This window comes from Bos javanicus, chromosome 7, assembly GCF_032452875.1.
Source record: "Bos javanicus breed banteng chromosome 7, ARS-OSU_banteng_1.0, whole genome shotgun sequence".
Lineage (NCBI taxonomy): Eukaryota > Metazoa > Chordata > Mammalia > Artiodactyla > Bovidae > Bos > Bos javanicus.
The window spans coordinates 51,933,605-51,955,217 of NC_083874.1; the positions used below are offsets into that span (position 1 = coordinate 51,933,605).

The 21,613-nt window shown below is 40.7% G+C and overlaps 1 protein-coding gene across 2 annotated transcripts in view; it reads left to right on the forward strand.

Annotated features, from left to right (window-relative positions):
- The first annotated feature begins 10,905 nt into the window (after window positions 1-10,905).
- The window catches only part of LOC133251387 (protocadherin gamma-C4), a 186,900-nt gene continuing 176,192 nt past the window's right edge, over window positions 10,906-21,613 (forward strand). Inside the window, exons 1-2 of one of the 2 annotated variants that reach the window (XM_061423772.1) lie at window positions 10,906-13,292; window positions 13,541-19,776. In XM_061423772.1, coding sequence (XP_061279756.1) covers window positions 17,359-19,776 — 2,418 coding nt within the window. In that variant the 5' untranslated portion in view covers window positions 10,906-13,292; window positions 13,541-17,358. Of the gene's footprint in view, window positions 13,293-13,540; window positions 19,777-21,613 lie in introns of those variants that run through there. The other variant, XM_061423764.1, reaches the window with a different exon arrangement.

Sequence of the window (21,613 nt, forward strand, 5' to 3'; positions counted from 1 at the left end):
GGAAGTGCAGGCTGTTTCAGCGCGCGCAGGCGCAACTCGCGATTACGCCGTTCGGCGTGGCTTGTTATCTCGCGAGATTTTAGATTTACGAGAGGGTGGGGATCAGGTTTCCAAAACAGCCACTACCTTTAAAGTGTTTACGGAAAGCAATTCTAAGAAAGATTGTCTCACCTGCTTCTGCTAAGCCAGCGCTTTTACTAGCTCGCCGGGGGCCGGTTACTTCCTAGGCTTCCGTGTGATTGCTGGAGATAGGCCGTCCGTGCTGAAATAGTGTTTGTTTCTGGAAACATCTCGGAGTCTCCCAGACTATGTTCTTAAATCTGGAGCCGATAAAAGAATTCATAACTAATCATGCCTGTGGATTTTAAAGTACCTGAATCAGTGGCGTGAGGACGTGCTGCCCACTATGTAATTCTGTGTTTGTTGATAGTTAAAGTGTCCTTAGGGGGCTTGTGACTCACGGTCTGTTTGTGTTTTGGAGACTTCCTGAGGCAACAAGGGTGATTTCTTTTATAATGTGTTAGGTGTAGGTATAAATGTAAACAGGGAACGTAGTGTTCTTCGGGAGGCCTGTGTTCATTGAAGACCGTTGTCTGAAAGACAAATGGTCTGATTAACCTTTAACTGAAGTATTACACCCTGCCACTAATTTGCCAGTAATTTTTTAGTTTGGAATTAAAAAAAAATTCACCTCTACTGTTCAGGTAACTTTTCTACTTGCCTCTTTAGGTTGTCAGGTAGTCTTAACATGGATTTATAGTACTTCAGACTAACAGTGTAAGAGTTTTCACTTCTGTTCATTTCCATTTATTAATAGGGTCAATTTGGTAGAGTATCATAATCATTAAAATTAAAATTATATTCTCTAAAATATCAGCACCTGCATCTTAAGTTTAAGGGGACACGCTTAAAATGTGATTAACATATAGAAAATTCACTTTATTTCTTTTGTACTTATTGTCTCCCTCACCTAAGATTGGAAGGTCCATGATAATTAGAAGTCTAACCGTGTGCTCATCTGGTCCCAGTGCCTCATATCAAAACGTGGGAGATAACAAATATTTGGTAATTGAATGAAAAAATTGACCCATCGGAAGAATATAATCTAAATCCTCTAATAATTTGTGAGAGAAAATACATTCTGTATTGCCTTAAAATGAAAGAGAGTCACTTGATAGACATTTCCTCTCCAGTCAAGGGTCCTACTAATTGTTAGGAGGCCGGAAGTTTGCAAACAGCAGATGTGAATGTGTCCCATTTGGTTTTAGCAGACTGTGATATTGCATATCATGGGGTGGAATTTAAATGCTTGACCCCAGTTTGGTTTTTCATGCTAAGTCTGAAGGGAAATTATGCACTTGCACATAATTGTGCTTTAGTTCTTTGTTCTGTAATGTGTTGAAGAATGTTCAGTTCAGTTCAGTGGCTCAGTTCTGTCCAACTCTTTGCGACCCCATGAACTGCAGCACACCAGGCCTCCCTGTCCATCACCAACTCCCGGAGTCCACCCAAACCCATGTCCATTGAGTCGGTGATGCCATCCAACCATCTCATCCTCTGTCATCCCCTTCTCCTCCTGCCCTCAATCTTTCCCAGCATTAGGGTCTTTTCCAATGAGACAGCTCTTTGCATCAGGTGACAAAACTATTGGAGTTTCAGCTTCAACATCATTCCTTCCAATGAACACTGAGGACTAATCTCCTTTAGGATGGACTGGTTGGATCTCCTTACAGTCCAAGGGACTCTCAAGAGTCTTCTCCAATACCATAGTTCAAAAGCATCAATTCTTCGGCACTCAGCTTTCTTTATAGTCCAACTCTCACATCCATAATTGACCGCTGGAAAAACCATAGCCTTGACTGGACGGACGTTTATTGACAAAGTGATGTCTCTGCTTTTTAATATGCTATCTAGGTTGGTCATAACTTTCCTTCCAAGGAGTAAGCGTCTTTTAATTTCATGGCTTCAATCACCATCTGAGTGATTTTGGAGCCCCCCAAAATAAAGTCAGCCACTCTTTCCACTGTTTCCCCATCTACTTGCTATGAAGTGATGGGACTGGATGCCATGATCTTAGTTTTGTGAATGTTGAGCTTTAAGCCAACTTTTTCACTCTCCTCTTTCACTTTCATCAAGAAGCTCTTTAGTTCTTCTTCACTTTCTGCCATAAGGGTGGTGTCATCTGCATATCTGAGGTTATTGATGTTTCTCCTGGCAATCTTGATTCCAGCTTGTGCTTCCTCCAGCCCAGTGTTTCTCATGATGTACCCTGCATAGAAGTTAAATAAGCAGGGTGACAATATACAGCCTTGATGGACTCCCTTTCCTATTTGGAACCAGTCTGTTGTTCCATGTTCAATTCTAACTGTTGCTTTCTGACCTGCATACAGGTTTCTCAAGAGGCATGTCCGTGCTGATGTATATATAATTTCCAGGATGATCTATTTCCTCTTTTTGAAGAAAAGTTTCCAATGTGCTAGTCCCTTAATTGTACCCAATTTTAGTTAACTCATGGATATGAATTTAACATGCTGGCTTCTGCATAATGCTTTATTTAATCCTATATAATCTGAGGCCGGCCATGCTTATACATGAGAATAATCCAAATATTGCTTTGCATTTCAATTGCCTGTGAGTTTTATGATGCTCAAATAGCTTTATCACAGAAAATAATTTGAGATAAATTGTGGGAAATTTAGATTTTCAAAAATTATGATCTATTTCAGTTAGTAAACCTTGAAATAGAAGGTTGTCAGAGATAATTGAAAGAATCAACTGAAGTTACCCCAAAAGTATCTACCTCCTTCAATTGTGAAACATATTTTCTGCCTTTACTTTAATACATTTTCTGAATGTCATTTATAAGGGGTAATTACACTGATCCTAGAGCTAAGAGCACTGCAATATCACCATTACCTTAATGTCTGTTGATAAATTCAGTTTTTTTTCATCAAATCCATTTGACATATAGAAACCATTGAGTTAATAAAAGAATTACACTCCTGTGGTTGTTCCATAGAATATCTGTGATACTGGTGAACCAAATATTTCTGTGAAGCAGTAAATTGCCCACTGTGGGAACAAGCCTCAAAGGGCTTCCTACCTGTGATAAAGGAGTATCACGATCAGGCTAGTGCTGTATGTTTGAAAATTCCTTTTAATACACTTTCAAGTTCCGTATACTATGGAGGTTATGTGGGTGTTGGGAGAAGCCTTGTTTATATTTTGGAAACTGAAAATTATAGGAGTGAGGAAATAGCAAATGCCCCCCAAATATACCTTATATACTGTTCCAGCAGTATACAATCAGTAAAAAGCAGGTTAACGATAATGTAGCAGCCTCTTGTATCAAACAGGAAGCTTTCTATAGGAAAAAAGGTCAACCTACACTGGTTTAAACAATAAGAAAATGTGTTATCTCAAAAACTAGATAGTCTAGAGTAACTCTGTCCAAGAGAAATACAACGTGAGCCACAGGTGAAAGCTACATATGTATGTTAAATTACCTAGAGGCCATATTAAAATGCCAAAAAAAGCACATTAAATTAATTTCAATAGCATTTTATTTAACCTAATTATCAAAAATATTGTTAAACATGTAATCAGTATAAAATTATTAATGACATATTTTACAATCTTATTTTTTACTGACTCTTCAAAATCAGGTGTGTATTTTACACATAAGGCACATTTCAGTTTGGACTATCCACTGGCCCAATGGCTACATGTGGATGGGTGGTTACAGTATCAGACAGTGTAGTTCTAGAAGTATGGCTGCCTCTAGGCAGGATAGAATCATGGTCTGGCATGAATTGTTAAACTGTTGCTAATTTTGGAGAATGAGCATTTATTTATATTTTCGTATTTTTTCAGCCTTACCCTCACCTCCTTGTAAACTTCCAAAGTCTGTGGTCATAAGAAACCTGCCAGCAGTAACTGAGGAACTTCCTTCCTTGTCCATGGTAAGTTCAGAGAGTGGTTCTTTCCAACCAGAATCTGTCTTTCAGTTTGATTGGACCAGCTTAGACCATATGCCTATCCCTGGCTCAATCATAGTCACCAGCACCAGAGGAATACCTTAAGCCTGTATTTTCAAAATGGTGGGGAGGAAAAGACATTCACTGATGTCTGATTCACTGATGATTGTTGCACCTGTGGGATCTACTGGCATCTCATGGGTGCTGCTAAATATCCTATAATGCATAAAACATCCTCCCTACAACAAAGTTATCTAACTCAAAATATTGCAGTAGTACCAGGGTTGAGAAACCTTGCCCCAAGCTTGTTATTTTTTAACTCATGGTTTTTAAAAAGACATCTATTTACTTGGCTGTGTTGGGTCTCAGTTGCCACACTCAGGATCTTCGTTGTATCCTTTGGGGTCTTACTTCCCAGACCAGGGGTTGAATCCATGTGCCCTGCATTGCAAGGTGGGTTCTTAACCACTATACCACCAGGGAAGTCCCACACTAGGACTATTTTTTAATTATTAATTGCTTTAATACATATTTCTAAACACGGGCAAGAGGAATGAGATCACCAGTATTGGCTTAGATCTATCAGAACCTACTATCACTGTGAATAGTTTCAGCTGCCCCTTAAGTACACAGAGGGTGGCCCTCTAAAAAGGAAGTGTTGGTAGAGAGGAAAGGGCATGGGCAACTGTCATAATCTATTTGGGTTGCTGTATCAAAATACCATAACTTGAGCGGCTTATAATCAATGGAAATTTATTTCTCAGATCTGAAGGCTGAGAAGTCTGAAAAAGGCAATGGCAGCTTTGGTGTCTGATAAGGGCAGGCTTCCTGGTTCATAGGCGGTAGTCATTTTTTGCTCTGACCTCACATGGTGAAAGGGATGGGGGAACTCTCTTTGGCCCATTTTACAGAGGCACTAATGCCATTTATGAGGACTTCACTCTCATGACCTAATCACCTCCCCAAAGCCCTACCTCTCAATACCATCACATTAAGTTCCAACAAATGAATTTTTTTGCAGGGTGACATAAATATTCAGTCTATAGAGGTAATCAGTAGTATCCATGAGAGAGCGGATTATTATGAGGATTATAATAGTATATGTAATCTATATACTACTAATCAATTCAGTCGCTCAGTCATGTCCGATTCTGCTGCCCCATGAATCGCAGCACTCCAGGCCTCCCTGTCCACCACCAACTCCCGGAGTTTACTCAAACTCATGTCCATCGAGTCGGTGATGCCATCCAGCCATCTCATCCTCTGTCGTCCCCTTCTCCTCCTGCCCCCAATCCCTCCCAGCATCAGAGTCTTTTCCAATGAGTCAACTCTTCGCATGAGGTGGCCAAAGTACTGGAGTTTCAGCTTTAGCATCATTCCTTCCAAAGAAATCCCAGGGCTGATCTCCTTCAGAATGGACTGGTTGGATCTCCTTGCAGTCCAAGGGACTCTCAAGAGTCTTCTCCAACACCACTGTTCAAAAGCATCAATTCTTCGGCGCTCAGCCTTCTTCACAGTCCAACTCTCACATCCATACATGACCACAGGAAAAACCATAGTCTTGACTAGACGGACCTTTGTTGGCAAAGTAATGTCTCTGCTTTTGAATATGCTATCTAGGTTGGTCATAACTTTCCTTCCAAGGAGTAAACGTCTTTCAATTTCATGGCTTAAATCACCATCTGCAGTGATTTTGGAGCCCCCCAAAATAAAGTCAGCCACTGTTTCCCCATCTACTTGCCATGAAGTGATGGGACCAGATGCCATGATCTTAGTTTTCTTTTTCTTTTTTTTTTTCTTTTATTTATTTATTTTTTTTTCATGATCTTAGTTTTCTGAATGTTGAGCTTTAAGCCAACTTTTTCACTCTCCTCTTTCACTTTCATCAAGAGGCTTCTTAGTTCCTCTTCACTTTCTGCCATAAGGGTAGTGTCATCTCCATATCTGAGGTTATTGATATTTCTCCTGGCAATCTTGATTCCAGCTTGTACTTCCCCCAGCCCAGCGTTTCTCATGATGTACTCTGCATACAAGTTAAATAAGCAGGGTGACAATATATAGCCTTGACGTACTCCTTTTCGTATTTGGAACCAGTCTGTTGTTCCATGTCCAGTTCTAATTGTTGCTTTCTGACCTGCATACAGATTTCTCAAGAGGCAGGTCAGGTGGTCTGGTATTCCCATCTCTTTCAGAATTTTCCACAGTTTATTGTGATCCACACAGTCAGAGGTTTTGGGATAGTCAATAAAGCAGAAATAGATGTTTTTCTGGAACTCTCTTGCTTTTTCCATGATCCAGCGGATGTTGGCAATTTGATCTCTGGTTCCTCTGCCTTTTCTAAAACCAGCTTGGACATCTGGAAGTTCACAGTTCACGTATTGCTGAAGCCTGGCTTGGAGAATTTTGATCATTACTTTACTAGCATGTGAGATGAGTGCAATTGTGCAGTAGTTTGAGCATTCTTTGGCATTGCCTTTCTTTGGGATTGGAATGAATACTGACCTTCTCCAGTCCTGTGGCCACTGCTGAGTTTTCCAAATTTGCTGGCATATTGAGTGCAGCACTTTCACAGCATCATCTTTCAGGATTTGGAATAGCTCAACTGGAATTCCATCACCTCCACTAGCTTTGTTCGCAGTGACGCTTTCTAAGGCCCACTTAACTTCACATTCCAGGATGTCTGGCTCTAGGTCAGTGATCACACCATCATGATTATCTGGGTCATGAAGATCTTTTTTGTACAGTTCTTCCGTGCATTCTTGCCACCTCTTCTTAATATCTTCTGCTTCTGTTAGGTCCCTACCATTTCTGTCCTTTATTGAGCCCATCTTTGCATAAAATGTTCCCTTGGTATCTCTAATTTTCTTGAAGAGATCTCTAGTCTTTCCCATTCTGTTGTTTTCCTCTATTTCTTTGCATTGATCACTGAAGAAGGCTTTCTTATCTCTCCTTGCTATTCTTTGGAACTCTGCATTCAGATGCTTATATCTTTCCTTTTCTCCTTTGCTTTTCTCTTCTCTTCTTTTCACAGCTATTTGTAAGGCCTGCCCAGACAGCCATTTTGCTTTTTTGCATTTCTTTTCCATGGGGATGGTCTTGATCCCTTTCTCCTATACAATGTCACAAACCTCCATCCATAGTTCATCAGGCACTCTATCTATCAGATCTAGGCCCTTAAATCTATTTCTCACTTCCACTGTATAATCATAAGGGATTTGATTTAGGTCATACCTGAATGGTCTAGTGGTTTTCCCTACTTTCTTCAATTTAAGCCTGAATTTGGCAATAAGGAGTTCATGATCTGAGCCACAGTCAGCTCCTGGTCTTGTTTCTACTAATAGTATATATAATATATATATACATTATATATATATATATATAATTCCAAAAAGAACACAATGGCCAATAAGCACATTAGAACATGTTTAACATTACTAATTATTAGGGAAATGCAAATGAAAACAACAGCCAGGTACCACCTCATACCCACTATGATGACTGCTATAAAAAAAACAGAAAATAATAAATATTATCGAGGATGTAGAATCAGGAAACCCTTGTGTACTGTTAGTGGGAATGAGGTAAAATAGCATAGCCACTGTGAAAAACTGTCAGTGGTTCCTCAAAAAATTAAAAATAGAATTACTATATGATCCATCAATTCCCCTTCTGTGTATAAACCCTAAAGAATTGAAAGCAGGGTCTGTAAGAGATCTTTATCACCCTTGTTCATAGCTGCATTATTCACAATAGCTAAAAGTTAGATACACCCAAGGTATTTATCAACCAGTGAATGCATGAGCAAAATGTGATATGTATACATACAATGGAATATTATTCAGCTTTAAATACAAAGGAAATTCTTTTTATAAAATTGAAATATAATTGACCTCAGTTCAGTTCAGTTCAGTCACTCAGTCGTGTCCAACTCTTTGCGGCCCCATGAATCGCAGCACGCCAGGCCTCCCTGTCCATCACCAACTCCCGGAGTTCACTAAAACTCATGTCCATCGAGTCGGTGATGCCATCCAACCATCTCATCCTCTGTCATCCCCTTTTCCTCCTGCCCCCAATCCCTCCCAGCATCAGAGTCTTTTCCAATGAGTCAACTCTCCGCATGAAGTGGCCAAAGTACTGGAGTTTCAGCTTCAGCTTCAGTCCTTCCAATGAACACCCAGGACTGATTTCCTTTAGAATGGACTGGTTGGATCTCTTTGCAGTCCAAGGGACTCTTAAGAGTCTTCTCCAACACCACAGTTCAAAAGCATCAATTCTTTGGTGCTCAGCTTTCTTCACAGTCCAACTCTCACATCCATAAATAACCACTGGAAAAACTATAGCCTTGACTAGACGGATCTTTGTTGGCAAAGTAATGTCTCTGCTTTTTAATATGCTATCAAGGTTGCTCATAACTTTCCTTCCAAGGAGTAAGCATCTTTTAGTTTCATGGCTGCAATCAACATCTGCAGTGATTTTGGAGCCCAGAAGAATAAAGTCAGCCACTGTTTCCACTGTTTGCCCATCTATTTGCCCTGAAGTGATGGGACCAGATGCCATGATCTTAGTTTTCTGAATGCTGAGCTTTAAGCCAACTTTTTCACTCTCCTCTTTCACTTTCATCAAAAGGCTCTTTAGTTCCTCTTCACTTTCTGCCATAAGGGTGGTGTCATCTGCATATCTGAGGTGATTGATATTTCTCCTGGCAATCTTGATTCCAGCTTGTGCTTCCCCCAGCCCAGCGTTTCTCATGATGTACTCTGCATATAAGTTAAAGAAGCAGGATGACGATATACAGCCTTGACAGACTCCTTTTCCTATTTGGAACCAGTCTGTTGTTCCATGTCCAGTTCTAACTGTGGCTTCCTGACCTGCATATAGGTTTCTCAAGAGGCAGGTCAGGTGGTCTGGTATTCCCATCTCTTTCAGAATTTTCCACAGTTTATTGTGATCCACACAGTCAGAGGTTTTGGGATAGTCAGTAAAGCAGAAATAGATGTTTTTCTGGAACTCTCTTGCTTTTTCCATGATCCAACAGATGCTGGCAATTTGATCTCTGGTTCCTCTGCCTTTTCTAAAACCAGCTTGGACATCTGGAAGTTCACAGTTCACGTATTGCTGAAGCCTGGCTTGGAGAATTTTGATCATTACTTTACTAGCATGTGAGATGAGTGCAATTGTGCAGTAGTTTGAGCATTCTTTGGCATTGCCTTTCTTTGGGATTGGAATGAAAACTGACCTTCTCCAGTCCTGTGGCCACTGCTGAGTTTTCCAAATTTGCTGGCATATTGAGTGCAGCACTTTCACAACATCATCTTTCAGGATTTGAAATAGCTCAACTGGAATTCCATCACCTCCACTAGCTTTGTTTGTAGAGATGCTTTCTAAGGCCCACTTGACTTCACATTCCAAGATGTCTGGCTCTAGGTGAGTGATCACACCATCGTGATTATCTTGGTCATGAAGATCTTTTTTGTACAGTTCTTCTGTGCATTCTTGCCACCTCTTCTTAATATCTTCTGCTTCTGTTAAGTCCATACCATTTCTGCCCTTTATCGAGCCCATCTTTGCATGAAATGTTCCCTTGGTATCTCTAATTTTCTTGAAAAGATCTCTAGTCTTTCCCATTCTGTTGTTTTCCTCTATTTCTTTGCACTGATCACTGAGGAAGGCTTTCGTATCTCTCCTTGCTATTCTTTGGAACTCTGCATTCAAATGGGAATATCTTTCCTTTTCTCCTTTGCTTTTCACTTCTCTTCTTTTCACAGCTATTTGTAAGGCCTCCCCAGACAGCCATTTTGCTTTTTTGCATTTCTTTTCCATGGGGATGGTCTTGATCCCTGTTTCCTATACAATGTCACGAACCTCCATCCATAGTTCATCAGGCACTCTGTCTATCAGATCTAGTCCCTTAAATCTATTTCTCACTTCCACTGTATAATCATAAGGGAATTGATTTAGGTCATACCTGAATGGTCTAGTGGTTTTCCCTACTTTCTTCAATTTAAGTCTGAATTTGGCAATAAGGAGTTAATGATCTGAGCCACAGTCAGCTCCCAGTCTTGTTTTTGCTGACTGTATACAGCTTCTCCATCTTTGGCTGCAAAGAATATAATCTGATTTCAGTGTTGACCATCTGATGATGTCCATGTGTAGAGTCTTTTCCTGCATTGTTGGAAGAGGGTGTTTGCTATGACCAGTGTGTTCTCTTGGCAAAACTCTATTAGCCTCTGCCCTGCTTCATTCCGTATTCCAAGGCCAAATTTACCTGTTATTCCAGGTGTTTCTTGACTTCCTACTTTTGCATTCCAGCCCCCTATAATGAAAAGGACGTCTTTTTTGGGTGTTAGTTCTAAAAGGTCTTGTAGGTCCTCATAGAACTGTTCAACTTCAGCTTCTTCAGTGTTACTGGTTGGTGCATAGGCTTGGATTGCTATGATATTGAATGGTTTGCCTTGAAAACGAACAGAGATCATTCTGTCATTTTTGAGATTGCATTCAAGTACTGCATTTCGGACTCTTTTGTTGACCATGATGGCTACTCCATTTCTTCTAAGGGATTCCTGCCCACAGTTGTAGATATAATGGTCATCTGAGTTAAATTCACCCATTCCAGTCCATTTTAGTTCGCTGATTCCTAGAATGTCGATGTTCACTCTTGCCATCTCCTGTATGACCACTTCCAATTTGCCTTGATTCATGGACCTAACATTCCAGGTTCCTATGCAATATTGCTCTTTACAGCATCAGACCTTGCTTCTATCACCAGTCACATCCACAGCTGGGTATTCTTTTTGCTTTGGCTCCATCCCTTCTTTCTTTCTGGAGTTATTTCTCCACTGATCTTCAGTAGCATATTGGGTACCTACTGACCTGGGGAGTTCCTCTTTCAGTATCCTATCATTTTGCCTTTTTGTAGTGTTCATGGGGTTCTCAAGGCAAGAATACTGAAGTGGTTTGCCATTCCCTTCTCCAGTGGATCACATTCTGCCAGACCTCTCCACCGTGACCCACCCGTCTTGGGTGGCCCCACACGGCATGGCTTAGTTTCATTGAGTTAGACAAGGCTGTGGTCCATGTGATCAGATTGACTAGTTATCTGTGATTATAGTTTCAGTGTCTGCCCTCTGACCTACAACACTATATTAGTTGCAGGTGTACAACATAGTCATTCAGTATTTTTGTACATTACAAAATAATCACGACCACTGTAAGTCTAGTTGCCATCTGTCACCATACAAAGTTATTATGATTTTATTGACTATACTGTATTCCCCATGCTATCGATTTCATCCTTGTGACTCATTTATTTTGTAACTGGAAGTTTGTACCTCTTAATATTCCTCACCTATTTCACTCATCCCCACACCCTTGTGACAGCCACCTGATTGTTCTTTGTATCTATGCATCTGTTTGTTTTATGTTTTTCTTTTTTCGGTTCCCCATATAAGTGAAATCATATGGGATTTGTCTTCTTCTGTTTGACTTACTTCACTTAGCATTATATCCTCTATGTCCATCCATGTTGTAGCAAATGGCAAGATTTTTTTAAAAGATTTATTTATTTATTTTATTTTTTACCTGTGGTGACTCTTCATTGCTGCACTTGGGCTTTCTCTAGTTTGGGGAGCAAAACTTTGTTGCGGTGCACAAGCTTCTCATTTCCCTGGCTTCTTTTATTGTGGAGCATGTTCAAGGGCTTCAGTAGTTGTGGCACATGGGCTTAGTTGCTGCAGAGCATGTGGGATCTTCTGGGACTAGAGATGGAATGGTGTCCCTTGCACTATAAGATGATTCTTAACCACTGGACCACCAGGAAAGCCCAAGATTTTGTTCTTATTTATGGCAGTATACATATGCCATATGTACATATATGTACACCACTTCTTATTTATCCATTCATTTATTGTTGGACAATTAGGTTGCGTCCATATCTTGGTTGTTGTGAATGGTGCTGCAGTGAACATAGCGGTGCTTAATCTTTCCAAATTAGTGTTGTTATTGTTATTATTGTTATTTTCAGAAACATACCCAGAAATGGAATTTCTGCATCATGTGGTAGTTCTGTTTTTAATTTTTTTAGGAACCTCATTCTCTTTTTAAAAAGGAAGGAAATTCTGATATAATAATGCAACATGGATGAACTTTGAGGATATTATGCTATGTAAAATAAGCAAGTAAAAAAAAAGACAAATACTGTATGATTCCACTTATATGAGTTATTTAGAATAGTCAAAATCATAGAGACAGCAAGTAGAATGATGTTTGCCAAGGGCTGGAGAAAGAGGAGAATGAGGAATTACCATTTAATGGGTAGATGGTTTCAGTTTTATGAGATAAAAAAGAATTCCAGAGATGGATAATTGTGATAGTTGCATGACACTATGAATGTACTTAATACTACTAAACTGTACACTTAAAATGGTTATGTTGGTAAATTTTGTTTTATGTAAAATCATAATTGAATAATGCAATTACTGATACTTTAAATTTTTTGTTGATATTTTCTACTTTTTATAGTGGTGATTTCTTTTATATTATAGAATATACAGTGAGAATTTCCTTTTCTAATGTAAAATTGTTTTTACAATGGATAATTTCTTGAGTAAAAAATGTTTAAGAAAAAGAAACTTCAGTAGTATTCTTCAAAAGAAAATGTCAAGAGGGAAATTGTGTAAGAATTTTAAGCTGATGTGAATTTTAATAAATTTAAACATTTGTTTTAAATTTTGTAGAAATACCATTTTATTGATATTTTATCAAAAAGAAATAGTGACCGGTAGCCTTTATACTGAACCAACTGGTATTTTAAAATAAATCCCGGAAATAAAGGAGGACTTTCAGAAATAACAAGCGGTAGATATCCTACTGGACCTCTGGGTGCCGCTGTCGGCCAATCCGTGGCTGGAGTGAAACAAAGGGATCCACTAGCGATTCTGACGCAGCAATGTCCGCAGACTTTTGAGAAATGCACCAGGAGCAGACTGCACACCATCTCTCCCGCAATCTGCTCCAGATATCTGGGTCTAGAAGGTGAGAAAGAGCCGCTGCCTTTTCTTTCCAGCGCACTTTGGTAATCCGAGGAGCAGCTGTAGTGAGGTGTATTCAGACCTACAAAGCAGCATCAAGAAGAGATGGAAGTCTCCTTACAGGGAAGACACGGGAGCGAAGGAAGCGCTCTTTCTTTCCCGATGTCTTTGTTCAACTTAGTGAACTGCGCAGAAGAGGCACTGTGAGATTCCTTCCGGGAGACGTAGCCAAGGATTTAAAAGTGGGGATTCGCGCCAAAGATCTACCTCTCGGTGACCAGAACCATGGGTGAGTGCTGAGCAAGGAGCAGGGAGGAGCAAAAGAATGACAGGATAGATGTAGCCAATAGGCCAAAGGGAGTCCCTAGGACCCTTGAATTCTGAAACCTTCACTGGAAATTATTTTACATAATAAAAGTAGTTATATAAATATTTTATATTTATATTTTATATATTTATATATTTTATGTAAACTATTTCTATTAAAGTAGGGCTTCCGTGGTGGCTCAATGGTAAACAATCTGCTTGCCAATGCAGGAGGCTCAGGTTCGATCCCTGGGTTGAAGCGATCCCCTGGAGAAGGAAATGGCAACACACTCCAGTATCCTTGCCTGGGAAATACCATGGACAGAGGAGCCTGGTGGGAGATAGTCCATGGGGTTGCAAAAGAGTAAGACACGACTTAGCAACTAACCAACAACAATTTACCCTAGATATAAATAACATATGGCTTTGAGCACAGCCATTTTGTATTGCAAATTCTGGAAAATATCTTAATAGGAGCAAAGTTTACTTCCAAACTGCAGTAGATACAGATGCCGCAAATAATTCTCTACAAGTTTATCAGATTAGTTTCAGTTAGACAGCTCTCTTACTGCCAAAAGTAAAAGAGAACACTGGGGCAGTAAACTCTCTGGTTATTTATTGGGAAAATCTGGACCAGTGTAGCAGAGCTGTCATCACTTAGTGGTTAGAGAAGATTCAGGGGAAGATGCAGGTCTTGGATGCCAAAGCCAGTCCTCCCATACTGAGCTACAAGAGTACAGCAGTCTGTCTGCCAGAGAACCTCCTTGTCTGCGTTCTTCAGATGATCCCTGCAGACCTAGATGACACCCTTAAGGTAGAGTTCTCCACTTTTCACAGTCTCACCAGGCATACAGAATATATTCCATAATGACGGCACTGTCTTTGACTTTGAAGAATGACAGTTACATCACAGCATAGAAGAGAAGACTGGGGACAGTTAAGGGCCTTTTTCACAATCCTGGTTGAAATGGGGTTGAGAACTATAATGCAGTGCAGGTGACTTTCAGCTGGATGTTTAGTCCTATTAGAGATAAGAACTATAGTTGGTGTAATCAAAACAACAGGACTCAGAGACTTGCTTGAAAAGAGCAGTGAAAGATATAGAGAGTAATAAACAGAGAGCCAAACAATTCACCAATGAGAATTAGTAATTCTTTTAAACCACTGGCAGATGAAGTTCTAAACTGGGGGCTGACTTGGAATTATGAGGTAACTGACAAGGACAAGCTGTCCCTCTCCTCCCACACAAGCATCAGCCTGAATATAACCCACATCAGCAAAAACGCTCTAGTTTTCCAACAGGTCTACTGTATGGTCCAGGAGACTGCAAGCACTCACCCAGCACCCTTTAGTGCTGCCCATTGCACACTTTAGTGCTTCCAACTCAAATTTGGTGCTCTAAGTACATCCTGTTTTTCCTGACCAGTGACCTGGTGCTGTTGTCTGACATGTCAGCGAGTGTAGAGCACAATGGTGTTCAATGCAGCCTACCTTTGAGCTGACGCTATGCCCCTCGACCAGGGCTCAGTGACATCCTGAGTCAGCCTGTAATAGTGGACTACCACTGCCAAAACTTAAAGAACACTCGCTATGCCAGGAGTTGCACCTGGAAGTTGTGTCCCTCTTCAGTGGGGCACTGCTTACTGTGCAGCCGGACTACCTGGTCGCCAAGATGGACACTGACTGGGCACAACACCTGCCTGTCCTGCAGGTGCTTCAGACCACCTGATCTGACTCTTCAACCTGAGGATGCCCAAGAGTCAGATGCCCACTGGGGCACTATGGATGACAGGGATGTTGCTCTTGGGGACTTGCTGGTCACTGTGCTCAATGACAATATTCGTCACACTGCCGCTGGTCTTTGCAGGAGCTATGGACAGACTTCCATGACCACCTGGCACCTCCTACCAGAGCTGCAGTTTTACCTGGTTATGGCCTTTTGGCCTTGATCTCCATGCTCTTCTTCCTACAGTGACTCTGGCCATAGCCCAGTGCCTGCACTGCTCTTCCAGCCCTGCTTTCAGCCTGGTCCAAGCCTGGATTTGGAGTTGCTCCCACTTTAGCAGGAGAGATTTGCCCTATTCTTACTGTCAATTTATGGCTTGACTTCAGATCTTGCAATCTTAATTTCTTCAAATTAACTTGGAAACCTTTTAACTGGATAGTTTCTGTAGTACCATCAGTGAAGCCTTAAATATTACATTGGATTCAAATGTATACGTGTGAATTTTAACACTTTTACTTCATAAATATCCTGCTGTAAGCAGTTCTGCTTACTTTTGTTGTCTTTAGAGGTGAGGGGAGCTCTACAAATTCACTTGCTAGTTTCTATGAATATTTTGATTTGTTTCATTAGCCAGAAAATTCCTTTGGGCAAAATTTTGTGCCTATTAATGTATGGTCTGAGAAGTTATGTTTCCTGCTGAAGAGTTCTATCTTCGAAATATTGAAGGAAGTTCACGGCATCTTTAAGTTTCTGCTCTTGGGCTCCATTATACTTGTCTTTGAGAAGTGGAAAATTGTAGATTTGGTTATATAAGAACATAGATTGTCTCTCCCAAGAACTATTCTGGCCTTTGTTTCCTTTCTTTCATCATTTTCCAGACCCTTCTTAGTCATGGTGTCCATGGGTTGGCTGCCAATATCTAGCCCAATTTGTTCCTGAAAAATGTCAACCTCTAGAATGCAGAGATCATTCTTTCCTAACTTCTGTGTAAGTTTAAATAAATGACACTAAGTCTGAGACATTTTAGTTAGTAACCATTTACTAATTTTGCAATGAGTAAAAGAAGGAAGGCAGTATAGTTTTAAAATCTTGCTATTTTAGAAAACCAACTTCTTTTGGAGAATGTATTAAGTGTGGATGTAGGAAAATACATGTTATTCTAATATAGACTAAAAATAAAGATGTGGCATTTTTATTTTCAGTTTTGAAAAATAATATCACTGCCTCTTGTGTCTCTTAAAGTCTAAATTAGATATTCATGTGACATTTTTCCAATGGAATGTCAAGAACCCAGTGTTTTTTGTTTGGTTTGGTTTGGGTTTTTGGCCACAACTCTTAGTGCCTGGACCAGGGATCGAATCCATGTCCCTTGCACAGTCTCTCTCTTTTTTTTTTTTTTTTTTACAGAGTCTTAATCATTGGACTGCCAGGGAAGTCCCAGCCCAATGTTATTTTATTCAAAATATATTACTTTCAGCTGAGTTAAAGGTCTTTTTAAATTCCATATTAAAGGTATTTTTAAATCCACATAATACATAGATACTACAGTAAAAGAAAAATAGGATGGAGTAAAAAATATGTCCTTCAAAACTCCCAAGATTTCTGCTAAATATTCAGAGCACAACATATAGGAGGTAGGACAGTCTGATGTATTAAAGTCTTGCTTACACTCTGAAAATTTATTTTTCCTTTTAATTTTTTTTTCATCCTCTAGTCAAAGGGCAATTACTCTTCTCTATGGCCTGTGAGATGACCAGGCGGTCAACATACACTCCAGAGGTGGAGGGATGATTAGTCTCCTTTGTGTTATTTCCCGAATAGCAAACAGGGAATGCTTGGGAATTCCCAGGTAGTTTGGGAATACTACTGGAATATCCAACAGAGCTTGGATTCTACTGTATGTTACAATTTAGCAGTAAGTAGATGTAATTAATTAATGAACATAGTAGTTTCTCCTTTTCATAGTGTTAATGTATTATGCTTAGCGAGTTTCTTGACAATAAACTAAGACTTAAGGAAACGTAGATCAGCTGAATGAGAAGAGAAAGTTCAAGTATTATCTTGGAGTGCAGTAACTGGTTAGGACTCTGGGTGCCGCTGTTCACCAGTCTGGAAGATGAAGGCAGCACGCATACACCCAGGGCGGGAGGGGGACTTCTTGAACCACCATCACTGCCGGATTGAAAAGTCTTTCTGAGGCTGCCCTGATCATACTTCTGGACCACTTTCTGCTCTGAATTCTCCTGAAAATTCTGTTTAGACTCAGAGAACAGGGAAACACTACTCTTGGTGCTGGACTGAGAGAATACGAAGCAAGAGAGCAATGGCGATTCGAGTGAAGGTGCTCGGCTGCCGCAGGCTGGTCCTACTGTACCTTTTTCTGGGGCTGTTGTTGGAAGCCCAGGCTGGGAAGATCCGCTACTCGGTGTCAGAAGAGACAGACAAAGGTTTCTTTGTGGGCAACATCGCCAAGGATCTGGGGCTACAACCCCAGGAGCTGATGGAGCGCCAAGTCCGAATCGTCTCCAGAGGTAGGAAGCAGCTCTTTGCTCTGAACCCGCGAAGCGGCAGCTTGGTCACCGCGGGCAGGATAGACCGGGAAGAGCTCTGCGCTCAGAACGCGCGGTGTCTGGTGAGTTTTAACGTCTTAGTAGAGGATAAAATGAAGCTTTTCCCTGTTGAAGTGGAAATAATTGATATTAATGACAACACTCCCGAATTCCAGTTAGAAGAAGTGGAATTTAAAATGAATGAAATAACTGCTCCAGGTACCAGGATCCCCCTGCCTTCTGGGCAAGACCTTGATGTGGGTATGAATTCGCTCCAGAGCTATCAGCTCAGCTCCACCCCTCATTTCTCCCTGGATGCTCAACAGGGATCTGATGGGTCCCAACAGCCGGAGATGGTGCTGCAGAGTCCCCTAGACAGGGAAGAAGAAGCTGTCCATCACTTCCTCCTCACTGCTTTTGATGGGGGCAATCCAGCCCGTTCAGGAACCCTCCGAATTCGGGTTCAGGTGGTGGATGTAAATGACAACCCTCCAGCGTTTACACAAGCAGTGTACCACACGAGTGTACCCGAGAACGTGCCTTTGGGCACTCGGCTGCTCATGGTAGAAGCCACAGACCCAGATGAAGGTGCCAATGGGGAAGTAACATATTCATTTCATAATATAGACCAAAAAATGGCACAAATATTTCACTTGGATTCTAACACGGGAGAAATAACAAGTCAAGAACCTCTGGATTTTGAAGAATACACAATTTATCCAATGGAAATTCAAGCTCAGGATGGTGCAGGCCTCATGGCCAGAGCTAAGGTGCTGGTCAAAGTTCTGGACATAAATGATAATGCCCCAGAGGTAACCATCACCTCTGTCACTACTTCAGTCCCAGAAAACTTTCCTCCTGGGGCCACAATTGCTCTTATCAGTGTGCATGACCAGGACTCCGGAGACAATGGTCACACTTCATGTTCCATTTCTGGAAATCTACCCTTTAAATTAGAAAAGTTAGATGATAATTATTACCGTTTGGTGACAGAAAAAACAATGGATAGAGAACTTACCTCCCAGTACAACATTACAGTAACAGCAACAGATCAGGGAACTCCGACTCTATCTACTGAAACACACATTTCACTGCAAGTGACAGATGTCAACGACAACCCCCCTGTCTTCCCCCAGGACTTCTACTCCACCTACATTCTAGAAAACAACCCCACAGGTGCCTCCATTTTCTGCGTGACAGCCCATGATGCCGACAGTAATGAGAATGCACAGGTCGCTTATTCCCTGGTGGAGGATACCATCCAAGGAGTGCCTCTATCCTCCTATGTCTCCGTCAACTCAGACACTGGAGTCCTATATGCCTTGCGATCATTTGACTATGAGCAGTTCCAGGACCTGCAGTTGAGATTGATGGCTCGTGACAGCGGGGACCCACCACTTAGTAGCAACGTGTCTGTGAGCATATTTGTGCTGGACCAGAACGACAACACACCTGAAATCCTGTATCCTGCACTCCCCACGGATGGTTCCACTGGTGTGGAGCTGGCACCCCGCTCTGCAGAACCAGGCTACCTTGTTACCAAGGTGGTGGCAGTGGACAGAGACTCTGGCCAGAACTCCTGGCTATCTTACCGCCTACTCAAGGCCAGCGAGCCGGGACTCTTCGCGGTGGGGCTGCACACGGGCGAGGTGCGCACAGCGCGGGCCCTGCTAGACAGAGACGCGCTCAAGCAGAGCCTGGTGGTGGCGGTCCAGGACCACGGCCAGCCCCCTCTGTCGGCCACCATCACGTTCACTGTGGCTGTTGCTGACAGCATTCCAGAAGTGCTGGCCGACTTGGACAGCATTGAAACTTCCTCCCACCGGGACAACTCCAGCTTCATGCTGCACTTGGTAGTGGCTGTGGCCGCGGTCTCCTGCGTCTTCCTCGCCTTTGTCATCGCGTTGCTGGTGCTCAGATTGCGACACTGGCACAGACTGCGTGCGCAGACTTCAGCAAGTGTATTGGCGGGCTTGCCCACCTCTCACTTTCTGGGTGTGGACGGGGTGCGGGCTTTCCTGCAGACCTATTCGCACGAGGTCTCGCTCACCGCGGACTCTCGGGGGAGTCACGTGATCTTCCCGCAGCCGAACTACGCCGACACGCTCATCAGTCAGGAGAGCAGTGAGAAAAAAGATTTTTTGTCAGTACCCCAGTCTTTACTTGAAGACAAAAAGGAAACATTTTCTCAGGTAAATCTTTTGTAGTAAATTTATCTAGATAAAGATAATTTCTGTGTTTACTTACTTGCTTTCATTCTTTACTGCTAAAAAGTCTCTATTTCCCATCTTTGTGTTTGTCTTTGTGTTTATATTTACAGATCATGGGAAATCATAATTAAGTGTTTCTATCCAAGTATAATTGTTTTTTTCATTGAAAAGGAGATCCTAATTAATCATAATGTAGTTGGTTGGGACAGAGTTGTGGAAAGAGCATTGCATCAGAAACAAAGAGATTTGGCTTCTAATGTTTTCTTGCTTGCTTCTGGCCAAGTAATTTTTTCTTTACCATGCTCTTATCTGACAATGATAGAGTTTGACTAGGTCTACAAATATTTATGTGACTGATTCTGTTTTTGGATATCCTTAGATTATAATTATCTCCTCATCTACTCCTAAATTTAATGTATATGTCATCTATTGGGGTGCTGTTTTATTTGGGAATATTTGAAGAGGTAAAGATTGTCTAAAGTAGTATTTTAAGTTGTGTTAACATAAAATTATGGAAATTTAGGTAACCTGAAAATCTAAACTATTGTTGAATATCTTATCCCTTTGTTTACTGGTTTATTTATATATGTTTTATGCACACTTAAGAATACACCAAATGTTTAAGTAAGTTACAAAATGAAGTAATAAAATGGACGACAGAAAATTTCCTCTGCAATGTGAGAAATAGTTTGAAGCCTCCTGACTTGTATATTATGCCTGTAATGTAAACAACTAACAAAAATTAAATATATATTCCACTTTAATGTATTAGCTCTTCACAAGAAATGCATCATAAGTCCATGCTTTAAAATACTCAGTTCCAATAAATTAAAGAAATACATAAAATATAAAATGAAAAAAGCAAAAGCATAATAAGGCAAAAATAAAAATAAATAAATGGACCAAAGATGGGACAGAAAGTGGTGAGCCAGGCTAACACTAAAGTGGGAATTCTGGTCTTGGACTTACCTTGATTGGACAAATCTGTATACAATCTTATACACAACAAATATAGAATGACCATTTTTATATGAAAATATGGAGAATCTGCTGCTGCTGCTGCTGCTGCTAAGTCGCTTCAGGCATGTCCAACTCTGTGTGACCCCAGAGACGGCAGCCCACCAGGCTCCCCCATCCCTGGGATTCTCCAGGCAAGAACACTGGAGTGGGTTGCCATTTCCTTCTACAACAATTTAATACATAATCATCACATGCACAAAAGGTGGCAGAGAAAATTTCAAAGTACCAATAATATACGTGCTTTATAACATGTGCTTAAATCACAAAGTGGGTAGTAGGGGGATAGGGGAGAGTTATTAATAATAAAAAGGTACAGACCTTGCATTGTAAGAAGAATAAGGCTGTAGGACCCAATATATAGAGTGGAGACTATAGTTGATAACATTATATTGTATAATAGAAATTTGCTAAGAGTGTAATTTAATTCTCTCTCTCACACACAAAGGTAAGTATGCGAAGTGATGAATGTATTATTAGCTCAGTAGGAAGAATCCTTTCACAGTTTGTATATATATCAAATTATCATGTTGTACACTTTAAGTATCTTAAAATTTTATTTAAAATTGTAAAGCTGGAAAAATCACAAAGCAAATACTTTAAAAAGAAAACAAAATGAGCATTTAAATCTATACCACTAAACTACTATTGGATTTTAAAAATCACAATGGAAATAAAAATTCAAAAATTAAAATATTATTTATTAAAATTGTGGAATGCCTCTAAAAGATATTTAGGGTTAAGTTTATAGGCAACCATAAGAATTTCAAAAAACAAAGTATTAAAATTAGTGAAGTTAGCT